Consider the following 19,695-nt stretch of genomic DNA (forward strand, 5'->3'; position numbering starts at 1 on the left):
AATTTTATCCTCATTTGAAAAAGGCCAGATTGGCGCCCATGCGATTCCACTCCACGTGACGTCACAGGGACCTAGTTTCTACACGAGAGGATAGGAGTTATGCATCGTCAGAGGCTACCAATGCATGCATGAGTCACAGAGCTCAGGGAAACATGTCTTAATAATCACCTATTAAAACTGGCTAAGGTCGGAAAGTTTTCTTCGCTTGATAAGGTATTAATAAACCTTTTTTAAGCCATGCGCTACCAGACAGGAAGGTACTCAGCTACCCGTTAGCATCCTGCATCCTATCAGCGCTCAGAGCCTCGATCAAGGTCACCTACCAGGCAGGAGGGGGAACCAGAAATGCGTCGTACGGACTTTTTCCCTTCATTCCTACTTACGCGTCGCGTTTTCGCGCGCTTGAAATTTTTCACTTTTCATTTGATCGCGAAAAATAGATATCGTCATTTAAAAATCTAAAAGCGTGAAATACGTACTCCAGGAGTAATAATCTTTCGATTTAGGCAATAAAAAAATAATAGGAAACCACCCTATTGTATGACACGCACGAGATTCTAAAAAGAATTAGACCTAACGCGACGTATATCTTACAGCATTTAAGTTTTTTGAGCTCTAATTGAAGGACACAAAGATTTAATGCTAAAATAAGGCTACTAATATTCAACATAGTCCAAACAGCACAATTTCGGAAGAAACAAGCGTAGCATAAGCGCATTCAAACAAGACGAGACGGACTGAAAACTCAGGCAACGCAAACTGCGTATATCACATTGCTGCGCCTTCGCCCCTTCGCTTTAAAGGCAACGACGTCACATGCAAGATCGGACGTGTTCTTCCCTTGCTCCTTCGCTCGTAGCTTTAAATACGGAGGGGAGGGAGCCCTCTTCCCCTCGACCTCTCCTTCAGCGCTCTTCATTTATAAGCATTTCCGATTTCTTCTATCCACCATTAAGTTCAACAATGAGCACACTCGTTCGAATTTACATATGCAGTATATTCGAAATACATATGCAGTGTAAATGCCGCGGGATGCCCACTCGTGGCAATAAATTTAGCGCACGCTCCGGAGCGAATCACCCCGCGCGATCTTTTCAATGTTCACCTCTGGGGTACCGACGTGACGGCGCGATGGATGCAAGAAATTCAAACAGGAGCATTTTAAAAATACGTCACTAAGGGAGAAACTCCCCTGCCTGCTGCTTGATTTTGACCCAGGGTTTCAGATGACTGACTCACGCTGAAAACCAAGGCCACTCAGTTCCCCTTGAACTTGCAACCGGTGAAGGGGAGGGGGGGAAGATAAGAAGTTTGTGTAAGAGGCGCACCCCCATTTTCGGCTGCAATATCTGGGAAAAAAGGTGCGCCTCTTACACGTGCTTATACGGTATTTTTCTTGAGAAATGAACAAATATTTATTTCGAAACCTGACTGGATAAACAATGTTATGACCACTATCCCTTACCACCAAGAGGGGTTATAATAGACGAGGGGTCCGGGTACCTGCTCCCGGATTCCGAGGGTAAATCCTAAACCCCGCAGGGTTGGGTCCCGAGACAAAGACGACGTAAACCTGCGACCGTCCTAAAAGGGGGAGAGGTAGAAAAAGTATACATACCGCTTTCGTTTTCCTGGCTAGGAAAATCTAACACGTAAATATATGCCCGTCGTCTCCCAGGTCAGGAAACGTCCACACGTATATACACGTGTAGATTAGAGAGAAGGTAAACGAATATCACAATTACACGCCAAAAATCCTGCGTTTCCTGGGACATAGGCAACCTAGCCAAACATTCCAGCATTCATAGTTTCTTTCATCCATCCCCCTGAAAAACGATAGATCGAGGTTCCATTGTACTAAGTGTCTGGATAAAGTACCCCATATCCCATTGTAATGCATTACTGATATGACGGATATTTTTAATGAAGCCCAAGCATGATAAATAACACCCCATACCTAAAGGTAAACATTTCAAATCTGCTTGCACAAAATGGCTGCCTTATTCGAAATGTGACACCGCCATCACTACTTTCAGTGATTGGAGTAAAACGTAAAAATTACTAATTTTACCACTTCACTTTCACTATGCGGAAACATCACCCTACATAAGTCTACACCATTATCCTAGTTTAAACAAATGGTTGCTAACAAATCAACCCCTCCCACTTTCCCTCGTCACAATGGGATGGACATGAAGTTGCTTGACAAAAAATCACAAAGATTGGTCTACAGAACGACAATACCGAATGTCATGCTTGCCTCATCAAGGGCAACTGTCTTTGGATGTCTCACTAGCACTGGTCATTACAAATATCACTTCAATAGTCAGTAACAGTGTTATACAAATACCAGCTTCAGGGTATACAGGGAATCTACAAATAAATTTTTACTCAGACTGCCACATACTAGACCAAGAATAACCCAGATTTCTCCAATATTATACAGCATACAATATATAGTCTGAATTCAACTAGAAACGTCACAGCAAAGAATCTATATCAAACAATAAAATGACAATCTGCGTTAACTGACGAATGAGATTTGAATTCCAGGATTTATTTACCAGGCATACTTCAATAGAGACCTCTCAAAGAAGTACTTACTGGTTTATACGCGTAGGCTAGATCTTGATTTAAGATTCTTAATTGCCTGGTGTAGTAGCCTAACTTTCCATGTTTCCCATGGTGAAACATATGGTTGTTGGAGGTGCTCACGTTGAAATCCTCAGCCAACCAGGTCCATGGCACAGGCACCAGTACTGAGAGCGAGAGATAGAGAGAGAGAGAGCATGGGGGATCTCAGTTCGCACGGCTTACCCACATCCAAGGCTTGGCAAGGTTTCTCATACATTTGATGGCATGACGCACAGCCATCCATAGACTCCTTCATTAAATGCTATCCCAGACCAATTTCCCCAGAAAAGTTTTACCTAAGAGAACACATTGCGTGCAAGTTCAAATCATGGAGTAGACTAGCAAAGCTTACCTATCACATCCCCAAAGCATGCAAAGGCAGGTTAGAATTCATAAGTGACCAGTGGAAGACCGAAGGAAAATACCAACTATTTCATCCATACAATAAGGAGTACATATAAAAAGAGCCAGAAATAGAAAGCAGACCTAGCTTGCAGAGAAAACTACTCCACTAATTTCCTGGGCCACTTCAATGATTCCAAAATTACAGAGAGCAAGTTATACTATATCCACCAAAGTTTACCAAACCAAACTCAGACAAATCTGAAAAGAGAAAGTGAGCTGACTTGGTGTGTCGTGTTTACTAAAATGTATTAAGCAAATCGATCTCTACCAATTGATTCTGTCATCCTACCGCATATCTCCTTCCCATGTGTTTACATTAAGTGCACATGTCTCTATATAGTCTAATTAATCTAGCTTATCACTGCGGAATTAGAATGAATAGCATCAATGCTTTATCATCACCGCCATAGACACTGATAATAACAATTTTAACCGATATTGTGATATAGTCAATCAAAGGTCAAGGGAACACCGACAGAGATTATTTGCCATTACTAGGGAATTTATTCAATCAAATTCTATCAGCTATCTATTCTAAACAAATAAATTCACAAGTAAGGAAAGAAAGGGATAGAACATATAAAGCCGATGTCCCATGGTCAAATTTGCATCAAAATTTGATGCAACTGACTCGCACCCTGTCCCATGGTCAAATTTCATCCAACTGGCTTTTGGTCCTACCGTTTGTACAAAACACTGATTTGTACAAATGGATAGGTTCTAAATTTTCATCCAATTGGATGAAACAAACCAATCACAGGGCCTTTGACAAAAAAGCATCGCCAAGTGCTGACACACATGCCACAAAGGAAACTTATTTATCGCCCACATGAGCAGTTTAATTAATAAATATATGTATTATGGACAAAAAATTAACTTTGTTGTATTCCACACAGTATGCATTAAAAACCCAACCGGTTTCCATCTTTTCAGGTCATCATCATAATTGTAAACCTCTAGATAAAGACCTAAAAAGATCGAAAGTAGTTGAGTTTTTTTCATTAGCACTGTATAGAATACTAAAAGGTTTAGTTTTGAATTTATAATATCACCATACCGCGAAGTGAAGTCACAAAACATTATTTCAAATATATATATATATACGGTCGTGATTGTCTATTTCATCGACTGGTGTGGTGCTAAAAGTAAAAATGAGCAAAAATTGTCCTCGATAGGCGATGGAAACTCCTAACTAGGAAATCCGTAATAATGTTGATCTTTACTAAGAAGGAAGCAATCTATAGAATCGCAATACAAGGAGGGATGTTTTGGAAAGAATAAAAGATTTACTTAAGGTATCCAGGCCGAATTCTACAGGTTAGCTTTGTGGAGGGCATACAATGTGCGAGCGAGCGAACGAACAGCTGGAGAAATGACGATTATACCTGTGATACACTACAGCTGCTCCTTTCTATCTCTATGATTATAGGATAAGGACCTTATATTGGCAATTGCTAGATTAGGAGAGGAAAAATGTGATTTAAATGCACGTTTACAGCACTATTCATAACATCTTCTCAACCACAATGTCCATCATTTATTTATAAAATTTTCCTTGCGGGAATAAACTGCCTCACGTTTGTATCCTGGCGTTTCATTCTGCCCTCAACCTTGCTGATAAGGGACATGAAAATATCCTCACCTATCGTCAATTATTATCGATATTATACGGGAACATCGGCGACCAACTCCTCCAAAATGTTTAGCATACTTATTCCAACGCTTTCATACCCCCTTCCAGCCAAGGTCAAGTTCAGTATTCCTTCTGTTTTCTTTTTTTCGCCTCTTTAATGTTCAAGAGGCCTGTTCAGACAATTTTGCCAGCTAAAAAAGACAGAATCCTTCACTTCCACAAGCTTCCAAATTTGTTTACATAAATATTGTCTTTCGTTTGTTTTTCGTCCAAATGAGATGCATCGTGGGACACCCCTGTCCCGTTGCATCAAAATTTTTGTTGCAGATTTGACCGTGGGACACCGGCTTAATAGACAAAGGACAAGGACAACAGTGCTGTGGTAGATGGAAAAAGCCAGAAATCAGAGGGTAAAAATGCGGCATACACACACACACACACACAAGGGTTTACCCACCCAGACGGCACAGGAGTTTTACGTATCTGAATACGAGGGTGGACTATCAGATACAAGAAATCGCGCTTAGGAAGTTACTAAAAAGGTTTTGTTTCTTTATTTCCTCTAATGACGAAAAAAGATACAAGAGGACTGGCAAATTCATATATGTACATCGATAAAATTGTATCTCATCGATAAAACTGTATTCGGTCTGGGATAATTTTCTTTCGCGGGTGGTGACATATTCTCCTAGGAAGAATCCCCGATCACAAGTGATCACAAGCCTGCACAAGCCTTTGGAGACAGCGTTGTTTACGTCACGTCTCACCACATTTCAGGGATTTTTGTGGTTAAGTTGGTGAAAAATAGAGTGTCTGGTAATGGTGAAGTTTCCCTTATTCTTTAATTTCATTCACTGGGCTTCAGAAACGTGTTTGTGAGATATTTTTGTTAAAAATGCCTTTCCTGTGTGTATTGTCGGGATGTAATGGAAACTCCGGGACATGGTTCAAGTTTTTAGCTTTCCAAAAGATCCTGAGTTGAAGAAGAAGTGCATTTGGGCGATAAGAAGAAAACATTTCACCCCTACGAAAAACAGTAAGGTATGTACTCTTTCTCGCTGTAATTATTTAGATCTAATTTTAAGTTATAAGGGGCTTCGGGATGTTGATGCATCACTTCAGTACTGAAAATGGTGATTCAAAATATTGTAGCAGCTATTCATTTGAAAATAGTTGTATTTTTTTGTATCAATTTATTCGGTAAACATGTGGTTAAAGGAGAAACTAGGAATTAGCAGCCAAGTTTATAGAATTGAAGACCTATTGTTTCTTAGCTTGCCCTATGGTGTATTACACATCGGCTTTCATCATTTCAAATTATCTTATGTTATAGTTTAAAATAAAAAAATATTCAGGTATACAATTATTTACTATATATACGAGCCTAGTAATTTGATTTTGATGGCAATGTCTCGAGGTGGAAGGCCAGGTTGGTTGCAAAAGGTTACTCGCAAAGGCAAGGGGTTGACTTCACGGAAACCTTCTCGCCAGTGGTCAGGCATGCCACCATCAGACTGCTGTTTGCCATGGCAGCTGAGTTGAAATTTGAAGTGCATCACTTAGATGTAGTAACTGCATTTCTGAATGGGGACCTTAAGGAAGAAGTATACATGCACCAACCAGAGGGTTTTGTTGCTAGAGGTAATGAGAACAAAGTTTGCCTTCTGAAAAGGGCAGTGTACGGGCTGAAACAATCCTCAAGGAACTGGAACGATAAAGTTCACGTTTCACTAATTGAAATGGGATACAGTAAATCTGGTTACGAGTCTTGCATGTATTTCAAATTGGGTTCAATAGGGGTCGAAGCAGCCTTTGCAGATGTTGCCATCCCAGAGGTCCAGTTTCAGGCAAACCCAGAGGTCCAGGAAATGGGTGAGGGTGAATCCTGATCCGTTCCTACAGGTTATGGGCCAGAACGATTAATTCCGAAATAACGGCTTAAGTATTTGTAGCACGGTGTAGCTCGGTTGTGTGTTTATCATTCTTTTTACGTGAAAAGTACGCGATGGCCGAGTCACATGGCGCGAGCGGTGGCTTGCCGGCTATTGGAAAGCTTGAAAGTCGTGAGAATTTTTGTGATTGGAAATTCGCGATAAAAATGTATCTTATACATGAGGACCTTTGGTCTTGTATTGAGGGATACGATGCGGAAGACAAAACCAGCCCACAGATGAGAGCACGGCGAGATCAGAAGGCCCACGCTAAAATTTGCTTAATGGTCAAGCCGTGTGCCTTCTCTCATGTAAGGTCAACGAAAACAGCCTTAGAAGCTTGGGAGAGCTTGTCGGCAGCCTTTGAAGACAAGGGCCTTAATCGACGCTTGCGATTATTGCGGTCCTTGTGCTCGGTGAAGTTGACGAACTTCTCCTCCATGGAGGACTACGTGAACGAGGTGATGTCCCTATCCCAGAAGCTTGCAGCGGTGGACAAGGCTGTGGACGACGAGTTCCTTGGTGCAATTATGTTGCAGGGGCTCCCGGAAGAGTATGAGCCGATGGTGATGGCTCTGGAAAGCTCTGGGGCCGAAATATCGAGTGACTTCGTGAAGTCGAAGCTGCTACAAGACGACAAGTGGGGCAGTGAAAAGCTAAGTGGTCAATCTGCTCTAGTTTCCAGGGCTGGCAAAAAATCGAAGCCCAAAATAGTGAAGTGCTGGGGCTGTGGTGAAGTTGGGCATGTCAAGCCAGCGTGTCCAAAGAGGGTTAACGCCAGTGAAAAATCAACGCCCGGGTCATCGAAATCTGGCTGGAAAACTAAGGACAAAGCACTGTTCTTTGCTCTTGGGGTCAGTACAAAGTCGGATGAATGGTATGTTGATTCTGGTGCCACCGCGCACGTGACTGCACGAAAAGATTGGCTGTGTAATTTTAAAGGGGATGTTAATGCGCAAGTGACTGTAGCTAATGACGATAAAGTATCTGCCAATGGTATTGGTGATGTGGAAGTGAAACTACATGGTAATGATCATTTTACAACAATTTTCAATGTTATGTATGTCCCTGATTTAAGTATTAATTTGTTGTCTGTAAGCAAATTAGTTTCTAAAGGGTACTTTGTGATTTTTGATCGTGAAGGTTGCAAAATATTAGATGATGATTGTAAAATTGATGGTAATGTTGTTGTAACGGCATCACAATTTGGTGGGATATATCGCCTCAATGTAGTAGAGGAAAGGGCTAATGTCACTGTTAAAAGTGAATCTCAATCCTTGTGGCATAAAAGACTGGGTCACTTAAATAGGATTAGTATGGATTTGTTGCAAAATGGAATGGCTACTGGTATCTCCTTTGTTGACGATGTAAAAGCTCAATGTATTCCATGCGTTCAAGGTAAAATGTGCAAAAAGCCCTTCAGGCCATCAAAGCATAAGAGGGCCAGGGAAAAACTGGAATTGTTGCACTCAGATCTATGTGGGCCAATGGATGTACCATCATGGAATGGAGCAAAATACATGCTCACATTTGTAGATGATTACACCCGAAAAATTTTTGCTTTTTTCTTGCATTCTAAAGGTTTGGTCAGAAAAACCTTTGAGGAGTTCAAATTGCAAGTGGAGAATGAGACTGGCCTGAGAATTAAGTGTGTCCGTTCTGACAATGGGGGGGAGTATGTAAATGGTGATTTTCAAAACTTCCTTCGAATGAGCGGTATCAAGCATCAGCTGACTATTCCCTACAATCCGCAACAAAATGGGTTGGCTGAAAGGGTCAATAGGACAGTGATGGAAAAGGTGAGGTGCATGATTTTTGAGTCGAAGTGTGACAAGAGAATGTGGGCAGAAGCTGCTAACACGGCTGTTTATTTAAAGAACAGATCCCCCCACAAGGTTATCACTGATATGACACCGGAAGAGAAATGGAGTGGGGTGAAAGTTGACTTGTCTCACTTGAGAGTATTTGGGTGTATTGCGTTTGCGCATGTACCACGTGAAAAACGTCAAAAACTTGACCCAAAGGCAAAAAGGTATATTTTTGTGGGATATTGTGATGAAAGCAAGGGTTATAGATTATTTGACACTGAAAATCCTGGAAAAATATGTAGAGCCAGAGATGTGGTATTTATTGAGGACTCGTATCATGATACTGATTTTTGTAAAGACACTGGCAGCTCATTCAACAAGAGATGCAAAGTTGAATTGGGGGGTGGAAATGATAGTGTTCTTTTGGAAGAGATGTTTTCACCCAGTACAGGAGAGTTGGTTCCGGAAGATGTGAATGGACTCCCTGAGGAGACCCAGCCATCAGATGTTGCCATCCCAGAGGTCCAGTTTCAGGCAAACCCAGAGGTCCAGGAAATGGGTGAGGGTGAATCCTGATCCGTTCCTACAGATTTCTCATGCAAAAATTGGAAATGATGTGACCTAGTAAGTGACATGGTATTTTATTAATTTTAGGTGCGTGAGCTTCAAATCACACCTCGTGATATCAGAAAATAATCTGTGGCCTAGGACGAGGAGAAATTTCTTGTTGAATTGAAGGTGCCCAGATTGGAGGAAGGTACCATTGCTTCTCCGTTACCTGTCGTCAAGAAGACAGGCATTGTGGCAGAAGTGACATATTAGTGGATGTGGATTTGTTTTGTGCAAGTGGATGCTGTGATAGAGGACGTTCATCGGAGAAAGTATTGAAGATAGGTATTATGTATCGGCCAGTCCTCTTTTTAAATAATTTTCTATTCAAAAGAGAATAAGAGTAATTGTTTCGCCAAATTAGATGTGGGTTAGAAGAGAAAATTGGAAATATTATTGTGATTGACTAAAGAAAATACATAATATCTGTATTGTATTTCTGTGGTTTTTTCTTTCCTGCCTCTTCAAATTTCTTGTGGTGATGACTTCATGCAAAGTAAGTATAAAATCGGATGTGTGATCTACGAGATATCATATTTTATTTTACAAATGTTTATGCTGGTGATTTAGCTGGACTTTCATATTTTTAATAGGTTGATACATCTACTGCAGTGACATAGAGACTTTTATACTCATCCCAAATAATTTTTCAAATACTCAAGCGCCTGGTACGGGTACGTTTCAGTAGCTGAGACTGAAGTATATGTTAATTATTGCTTGCGTTCTGATGAATTCGATCATAACAATAGCAGATGTGTCAGAAATCCTGTTTCATCGGCAATTTTTATTGAAAAAAAATCTTATTTCGTCAGGCTTTAGGGTAAGATTTTCAATGCTCATGGGCCATGTGATGTCTTATTTAGTGTCAAACTTAGTAAGAAATTGCTCTTATTAACATCTCAAGGTTTCCAAGTAAGTAAGAGCCACTTAAGAATGCTGGGGATGCGTGAATTAGCCATGAGAATCTCATTATTCGCAGAGTTATTTAAGTCGCCGAGTAAGTTTTGTAAGTTCTCAATAGGTAAATAGTACTATATCACGGTAATTAGAATTCATGATGTGGTATTATTTACCTATTGAGAACTTACAATTCATAATGATTCGTAACATTCTCGCTACGGTTGGTAGCTATCGATTGTGTTGCATTCGATACATTTTTCGATCGTGCGAGTTACGATATATCTAATTTTCGACCTAATCGATTGAGATTAGCCTGAGTGCTGTGTTCCTCCGCGCTTCGTATCCTATCGTACGTGCTTCATAGCGGACATTCACATGCTTCGTACGTGCTTCGTCGACAGGCCGTGAATGGAAATTATGCATTGACGAAAAGCGACAGAGCGGCAGAGTATCCCCGTAGTCAATGGGTACTATGTACATACGAATTAGATTCTGTAAGTAGCTATTGTAAATTCTATTCTTAGTTCTGTGCCGTCTGGGCAGGATCAAAACAAGGGGCAAGCCATGGTTGAACGTAAGCTTTAAGCATGGAAAAGGTGAATGAAATCAATATTTTAAGGAAACTGTAGCAGCTCCTTATTAGTTTTTACAATTATTAGCTTGAAAAAATATTATTTTCCTTAAAGAAATTTGTGATTTTTGCTTCTGGGGGGGGGGGGGCAGCCCCTCCTGCCCCTCGCTGGGTACGCCCATGCACACATATGTGTATGTATTTATATTATATTGGAGCATAGGATGAGAATGCCATGCTAGGTGTGGTCCTTGAACAGAAGTTATTGATACTAACCATCTAAACAAAAATGATTGGATAAGCAAGTTTTGAATGAGCACAGCCACACCTGAACATTTTGTTCTCACTTTAGAACCAATATTCCATGCATGCATGGGCCATTTTGCATAAGCAAACAGTGTGACTGTGAAATACAGTAGGTAGCCATCGGATGACAAAGAAGCACTAGCACTATTGACAATTATGATGGATCATTCCGATGTGATTACTGCTCAGATTGGTTCCAGTCAGCCTGAACTTTGATTTCAGACCAGTGTCACAAGTGAGCTCCCTCTGCCCACTCTAGGCTGGCGTGGTGATACTACTTTCTTTAACAACATGGGCTGAGTCAGCCACACCGACTTCAGATTGGTTGGTACACATAATAATCCAAAAGATGAAGATTTTTTTTAAAATATGGACAACTATGAAGGAAGTGACAAGATTAAGAACAAAACTTGCCATCACTATCAGCATATCCTAGAAAAGCTTGAGATCTCTGTCCAAAGACTTAGGCCGTTTTCCAATTCGCAATTATTCACCCTTCGTGCACTTTTCGATCGTCAACTTACGGATGTGACGACAGCAAGGGTGGATCCAATCGGTTGAGGGCGCAAGGGAACGAAGGGTAAGAGAACAAGGGAACGCGGATGCTCCCTCGCTCCCTTCCCCTCGTAGGAAGTGGACGTCAAAATGGCGGCAATGGAAAACTCAGAAATCTTGAACTGGAGTTTTAAGTAATTTTGTGTGTATTATGTGAGCTCTTCTACGTTATATTATATCGGCATTGTGAATTCTTGCTCTTCGCATGCAAAAATATAAGTATAAAGGTGAAATTGATTCTTAAATCAACCACCAGATATTCTAACACTACCCCGTGTGTCACATTTCGTTACTGCCAATAGTTCGCATTATTTCCGTTCACACTTTATGGCGCCAGTAGAGCATTAGTAAGGGAGCAGGGTGCAAGGGAGAAAGGGATCAAGGGAATGGGTGCATACTACGTGGATTGGAAAACGGCCTTAGCTTGCTCGGTAAATCATTCTAAGAAAGAAAATTGGACGTTAAAAAACATAGTGAGATTATGGAGACTACAAATGTGGTAAGTGGATGGTTCATACAGCTGCTAATTGGAGGTGAGGCAGTAAAACAAGGGCTACAATTTATCACAATTACTTTTCAATAAGTATGCATATGGAAGAGAAAGTAATTACAAGGGAAAAACTTTATATAAGAATTAAAGTAAAGAGGTTATGAGGTGAGCTACTTATGCTTGTGTCCATTTAATTAGTGGCCAATCAGCCAAAACAATCATCAGTACATACTAAATGCAAACTAAAAGCCTAGCCTAGTGTCAAGCATGGAGTGCATTTTGATACACCAAGATATGAAAGAATTTACATTTGAAATCAATGTATTCATCTGAGGTTTAGGCCAGGGAATGGAGTAATGTGTATGAGAATATGATGGACAGGAAAGGTGATGAGAGAAAGCAGAGGCAGGTGTCTGGAAGGAGATAGACCAGGTAACAGTGCAGTGAAGTTTTCTCGGGTTTTGCACCCGGTCAGGTCCTCCATTGTCATAGGAGTAGAAACTAGTAATTCTTATGAGTGACCAGGCTAGTAACTCTTAATTATTACAAGACTTTCAATTAATAAAGGCAATAGAGGAGCAAAATGTATGCATAACTCTTATTTAATTCCAAATACGAGTTAAGCAAGTCATAACATTCTTAATAGAAGTAAATTCTACGGCTTTGCAGAGCTTGTCCTTTCTATGAGAGTCCAGACAAAGCACAGAGAATCTTCATTCCAACTAGAAGTTGATCAAATAATTATCTTAGGAGCATGGAATAACCTAACCCAAACACTACATCTCATAATCGGTTTCAACTTTAATTTTATAACCAATACTCTACCATCTCATTATTCAAGTGATAAAATTCGAAGGTGACTATCTAATCAGTTTTCAAAAAAATTGAAAATTTCATATTTTTTCTGCTCCTAATGACTCATTATAAATCTACTCATTAAAACTCCTAGGATGTCTACAAGACAGACTGATTACACAGCCTTGCAAGGCAATATATATGAATGGCACACAGTATGAAACTTCTCCAAGCAATGGCACTACCCTCAGGGAAACTTCTTCAACTTCTCAGGTTTGTAACCAAGTCGCACATTTCCAAAATTCTACTTTCCACCCTGATGTCCTTTGATCATCATATTGATTTTCATTTTTCCACACATGTTCCGACGACTATAAAATCCTTAGTATGTACTTAATTTTATCAATTAAGGAATCCAATTGTTTTATTTCTCCGATAGATTTACACTAAGCTTCCTAGTTGAAACAAGGCTAGACCAATATTCAACACAGTTCAAACAGCACTATCTTCAGGGTTACAAATATTGCATTGCACAATAGTACAAGACAAGACAGACTGGAAATCCAAACTAAAGAAATTGCGTTCGCTAATAGCTTGCCCAATTTTGCCTTGGAAGCAACGAGATCACACAGTAGCAAGATTGTGAGTCTTCACTCCTCTACTCCCTCATTCATAACCTTCCCCTCCAGCACCTCGCTTTGTCAAAGACAGAGAGAGTACGCCCCATTCCTTCCTCATCATTGCCCCTCTCCTCTACTCGCCTCTGCTGCCACCCCTTCCTCTCACGTCAAGGTGTCTTGTTCTAGTTCCCCCAAACCACCAAAGGTGACTTCTCTAATGGGACAAGTTTTTGTCATTCTAATTATTCAAAACAATAGTTAATTCATTTTTATAATGATTTAAGACTTAATAGATATGCTGCTGAATTTATTTATATAATATTTTTTCCAAAAACAATGATTTGAGAGAATTTGGCCCGGTCAAACTGAAATTTTTCATTACCTTTTGATATGATTAATACAGATAAAAAGTGCAAAGTGACCTAGACGTGTTAGCAAAGGTTCATTAACAGTTTTATCCACAATGCTACAGATGGTATAACCGCATTCAGGGCAATAGCCTTTCACCTTTAATGTACTAACTGTACCAGGCCCTGGTATTTTGAGCAATACCTCCTGTGATTAATTAATTGAGTCCCAAAAATTCATTATTTATCACTAACACAGGGCTTCAACCCGAAGGTTGGCTTGGATAGATGAGGGTTGAGGTCACCTCATAGTAAGCACTGGGCCAGTGAATCCCACATACGGCTGGAGGACTGCTCCATTCCCTGAGCCACATCAAGAATTTTTTTAAACGCAGCCATCCATAAGCTTAACCCAGGATCTTGGACTATTTTACCAGTGGCCAAGCACTCTATCGACTAGGTCACGAAGCCCTCTCATGTAAAACACAGTTAGTGGAATCTACTTGAGAGAGTTTAACTAAGAATAATAGATGAAAATTAGCAATCATGAGTAGTTTACGAGTTCAATGAATAGGGAAATATTATGATTTGAGACAAATTTCCATGAAAACATGAGAAAAAATTATTAAAGGCATTAACTGTAAGAAATTATTTTAAACAGTACCCTTTTAAGGCTAATCTATGGCCATACAAAAATCTTATGAAACTCAGAAACCCCAAAGGACCACTGCCTGTTGATTAGAGGTTGAAAACCCACATATCTCAATGAATACAATTACACTTATAAGGTCATATAAAATAAGATCTTAGTTTACAAAAGGAAACCACTTGCAGCCCTCACAAAGTTGGAGCACGACTGCTTTTTTTCTATGGCTTAGAAATTGCTCACTTCCCATATTATGATGTTGGTGTAGTGGCACCATGGAAGAAGAGTATCAGCTGGATGATAGGCCATTACTTTTAGGAGGGGTTAGCTAACAAATAATTGACCTACTAAGGAATATGTGTGCAATAAAGATAAGAGTTCAACAATTAATTATAATTTTATGAGATTAATTACTGAGCTTCCCCAAACTGGCCAGTATCTTTAATTCCCATTCAATTCAAAATGGGATATATGAATGAGATTTAAATTTTTATGGAGAGTGAAAATTAAATAATTAACTTATACACTAAAAGAGACAACATTAATCCCTAATCAAGATCATAAGCACTAAATGTAATGTAATTAATACAACAGATAAAAATTACCCTGATATGATAACATGCCACAGAATTCCTTACTTTGGCAAACTCTCTACATTCATTGGCTCATAAGCCATAACAGCTGCAGCAGGATCAGTTATCACTTGCAATACATTGAAACCACTTGACATCGCTGCATCACAAAATTTTTCTTTTGCATTTTGGCTAAAATAATATGGAACTGTTAATATAGCATTTGCATCACCATTGCCATGAGCGGTACTGTTGGCAATTTCTGAAAAAAAAATAATGGCATAACTTCAAATTCAACTCCTAAAATTTGATCAATATTATTTTAACTTGTAAATTTATTGAACTCAATTAAATATACCCATACAAAAAAATCTGTGCTGTGACTGCACTAAATCTGCACTGTAACTGGACTAAACTCTGTGTTTAGCACAGTCACAGTACACTTTTCTGTACTAGACTGTACTATGGCAGCTAGAATTTGAGAACAACTGTACTGTAACAGTGCTGGATCACTGTGCTAAAGCTCAGACTGCACTGTGACTGGGCTGGGTAACATGACTGGAGCTGTACTATGGCTCAAACTAGACTGTGACTGGGCTGGGTAACTGGACTGGAACTGTACTATAGCTCAAACTGGACTGTGACAGGGCTAGAAAACATGACTGGAAGTGTACTGTGGCTAAAAGTGGGCTGTGACTGGGCTGGGTGACATGACTGGAACTGTACTATGGCTCAAACAGCACTGTGACAGGGCTGGACTTAAACTAGTCATTGACGGGAGAAAGTATTTCCTATATTATTTCATATTACGATCAACTATCATTTCCATGAGAATATGAATGCGTAAATTATATAAAAATTTATGTTGACATTACCGCGGCTATACATAGCTCCAGCTTGCTTATTATTTTGGTAAAGCATGGTCAAAAGAACAACTTCCGCCGATACTCAGCCATCTTTGTTGGACAGCATTGGTGTTGAACGGGTTGTAACATTACTTGTTTACGTGCTCTGAATTCTACGCTGTACGATGGATGCGTCGATGTAAGATCGACGCTAAGAACGTGAAGAAGTGAACTTTACTTCAATTACATCAAAATTAGCTACTTAGCCGGGAATTTTTCTTGCTGGTGAAGTGATACCGTCGATTTTGCTGAAATCCGTGTGGTTCGCGATGAATCAACTTTCCACGATTGATTCCGACGACTCGCAATCTACTCCTTGCGAAGCACGAGAGAGTTGAAAAAAGACATCTTTATTTATACTCTGCTGCTGGGGGTAAGTACTCAACTTTCTAAAATTAAATTCAGACAAACTTAAACAGTCAAATTTTGACGTAACACTTTATTAGATATCAGTATGTAATGTGATTTCCTTTTAATTTCAGGAAGGAAGCCAAAGAGGCAAATGAATTGAGCGGCCATGCCTTAACAAGACTTTCATTTTTATGTTTATAATCATGAGTATATTTGTATTTAATAAATTTCTTTATTTTCATATCTTATTGTCATTTATTGTGCTCCACGGCGTTAGTACTGAAATTTCATCAACAAAAACTATCGAGGTGGGCATAGATATTTGTGGCAACTAGACAAATAGCACTGAAGTAAATTTTGATGGTTTTTATGTTGAGTGCCCGTTGATGTGCAGAATAGGATTTGTCAATTTTTCTCATAGAACCTAAGTGCATCGATAGCAATATTTTTAGTGCCATAAACTTTGTTCATATTAAGGAAATGGAACGTAACAAATTCAGTGAGTGTCTGTTAGGAATATGGTTTATCTTTCCTTAGACTAGTCAACATTCGAATGAGTGTAGTCGTTGTGGCCACTGTTATCTCTTTGCGGTTTTCTGATTGGATCAGGCAACCAATCTTCAAACACCTAAAAAAGGAACTATATATCTCTGCTAATTGGCCTATCTTGATTTAATTCTGCTTCTTGTTTTCAATAAGATGTTCAGGGAATGTAATGGCCACATCAAGACTGTCAATTATTGATTCATAGAAAGATTACAGTAAAAACTGTGCTATGGCAGCTGCACTGTGGCTGTGCTATGGCAACTGCACTATGACTGCGCTAAGGCAACTGTACTGCGACTGTGCTATGACAACTCCACTGTGACTGTGCTATGACAACTCCACTGTGACTGTGCTATGGCAACTGCACTCTGACCGTGCTATAACCGTACTGTGATGTTTCAATTCGAGTGCAGTTTAAGTAGAGTCACAGTACAGCCCTTTTAGCACAGTTACAGTGCAGCTTTAGTACAGCCACAGCACAGATTTTTTTGTATGGGTATGTATAGTACAAGAAAACGATTTTTCATTGCAGGAAAATATTTACAAGATACTGATAGCTCAATTATGGAGACAAGATAGAATTAAAATTCATGGAGCATTTGTGTTTTACGGTCACAATGAAATTTTAAAGTTGATTTATCATTCCATTTCAAGAATCACCTTAAAATAATGTAGGCAATAGTAACATGCTACCTCCTACTTATCCCTCTTAAAAAGAAACATTTTGTACCACCAACAATTACAAAACTTCAAGTTGACAATGGGTCATAATAATAATGAAATAAATATGCAGACAACTAAATTACAATTCCTTGAATCTGTTTCACTTTTTTATAAAAAAATTCGTTCTAAATAATACTAATCAATTAGGCTTGTAGTACTATACTTATGTCAAACTTGGGGAAGTCTTTTTTTTGAACACTCAATTCTATGTTTATGTATATAATCATAGTGCAGTAACTCTTTCTGTTACAAAATTTAGGATGATGAGGGGTTTGACACCTACTAATATGCCACCTGAGTTGAGGTAAGTTAGAACTGGATTCAAAAGTTGCCTTGAATGGCAGAGATCAAGCCCTAAATGGCTCCCAGATGAATCCACTGCAACATATGTATCTTTACCCAATACCTGATGAGCTGAGAGAACCTCATATATGTAACATTTATACAATATTGTGTCCGGCGACTCAATAAATAATTAACTTTCTGAGGATTAATTTATTTAAAAATATTTGATTTATTTTTAGATTTCACGAAAATATTCTTGCAATCCTAATTTAACATTCATGTCCATAGTTTGTCGCCCATTTTCAGGAGTGATTGACAAACTACGATCCGATACCGAAATCGTTCATGTAAGAACAGCAAGAAAAACACCACAATAATGTATGCATCCAAGCTAGATAAACTATCTCACTTTAAAGGCCAACTCGAAAAAATGCCGTTCAACAACTGTAACTAGTGCGTTGCAAATATCTTTCACCTGAATCACAACAATGTCATGCAATAACCCTGAAATTTATTTTAAAAAAGAAAACACCAAAAACATGAGGGGAATAAGGGCTATGAAACTTATACTTACTATAAAGATATCGGAATATTTCCTCAACAACTTCATCGGGAGTAACATTTATTTTCTTAGTTCCAACGTCTATCACATAATTATACCGCCCCTCCTCAACAACAATGGGACAGTAACCTTCAATTCCATTGGCAATAACACGGTCGTGACTTAAATACATTTTACTATGAATGATAACATTCCCTGAATTATTAGGCCCAGCCTTCGCCGCAACACCAACTACCTGAAATAAATTTAATGCGAACGAATTAAGCTAACTAAATTTGACTAAAATATTTTAGCAAAACTTCACATAAAATAAGTAAATGACACTCTATCGTCAGAAAGTACCAAACACCTGAGAAAAAGGTACTTCACTACTTCTGGAGAGTTCCATACAAATAATTACCTCACATTTAGCAAAACATAACTATAGGGCATTACAAAATAAATTTGGTGCATCACATTCACCACAGACTAGCTAAGTATGCAACAAAGAGCGTCTTGCCCCCGATAAAACGCCATTTGAACGGGCGCGCGTCAAATAATGAATCGCCAGTATCCAATACAGCATTAACGCCCTCTGCAGGGAATTTATCTAATATTAAAAAAAAAATACAAAACTTCGGTAAAACACATACCCTTTCATTGTCCAATATTTCCACAGACGCAGATGTGACCCTCTCACCTACATCATTAACTAATACTTGAACTTCGCCATCCTAATAAATGATTAATATTTAATGACAAAATCAATAGAAAATTTTTATATTCATAAAAATCACCCAATATACATTAAATACCTTAAGCATGGCAATGCATGCCGAAGTATTTCCCACGTACAAGCCGAACATTTTACCCTATACGTATGGGGTGTTAAAAATTGAAGAAAAAAAATATACGCGTTGAGCAATATCATCCAACACGATCAAATAAAAGTATTAACAAATACTTCCGGCAACATTTACTATTGGAACAACTCATAAAATAGAGTAGCCGTGTTCCCTCAAAAGCCGTTTGACGAAAGAAGAAATATCTTGTAAGAATGCCCATTGGATGCATTCACGGAAAATTTCAAACAACAGTGCCATCTCTTGGGCTACTGAGGAAACAGGAAACCAAGGGGACTGCATAAAGGAGAACCCATTTCATCAAACACCCGGCTGACTTCTGTCGCCACTCCAATCGCATTTTAATCGGTTTTTAAGTATGTCCGCGGAGCGGCGATAAGTTCAATGCGATCCACGTTGTTCAACGTTTTAGGGTGCGATTCATAGACGACACTGAAATTGCTCACTTTACAAAGTCTCTCTTTACGGTAAAGTGAGACTTTAGCTAAAGTTCGTTTCAGAGTCGTTCCAAGGATCTCACTTTATAAAGTGGAACTTTAGCTCCTAAAGTCTCGATCATACATTGAAATTTTTGAGTGTTGGCAATGAACGCTGCGAAAAAGTGAAGAAAAAGATGACACACGATATTAAATGCGTACTTGTTTACATGTTACTGGCGA

The 19,695-nt window shown here is 39.1% G+C and overlaps 1 protein-coding gene across 1 annotated transcript in view; it reads right to left on the bottom strand.

The window, feature by feature from the left end:
- LOC124170760 (heat shock 70 kDa protein 14-like) overlaps nt 1–19,254 on the bottom strand; it is a 69,944-nt gene extending 50,690 nt beyond the window's left edge. Inside the window, exons 1-4 of the mRNA XM_046549699.1 lie at nt 18,989–19,254; nt 18,827–18,907; nt 18,207–18,429; nt 14,889–15,084 (exon numbers count right to left, since the gene is read on the bottom strand). Of these exons, the coding sequence (XP_046405655.1) occupies nt 14,889–15,084; nt 18,207–18,429; nt 18,827–18,907; nt 18,989–19,039 (551 nt within the window). The 5' untranslated portion in view covers nt 19,040–19,254. The remainder of the gene's footprint in view (nt 1–14,888; nt 15,085–18,206; nt 18,430–18,826; nt 18,908–18,988) is intronic.
- Between the last annotated feature and the right edge of the window lie 441 nt (nt 19,255–19,695).

This window comes from Ischnura elegans, chromosome X, assembly GCF_921293095.1.
Source record: "Ischnura elegans chromosome X, ioIscEleg1.1, whole genome shotgun sequence".
NCBI classification, from domain to species: domain Eukaryota; kingdom Metazoa; phylum Arthropoda; class Insecta; order Odonata; family Coenagrionidae; genus Ischnura; species Ischnura elegans.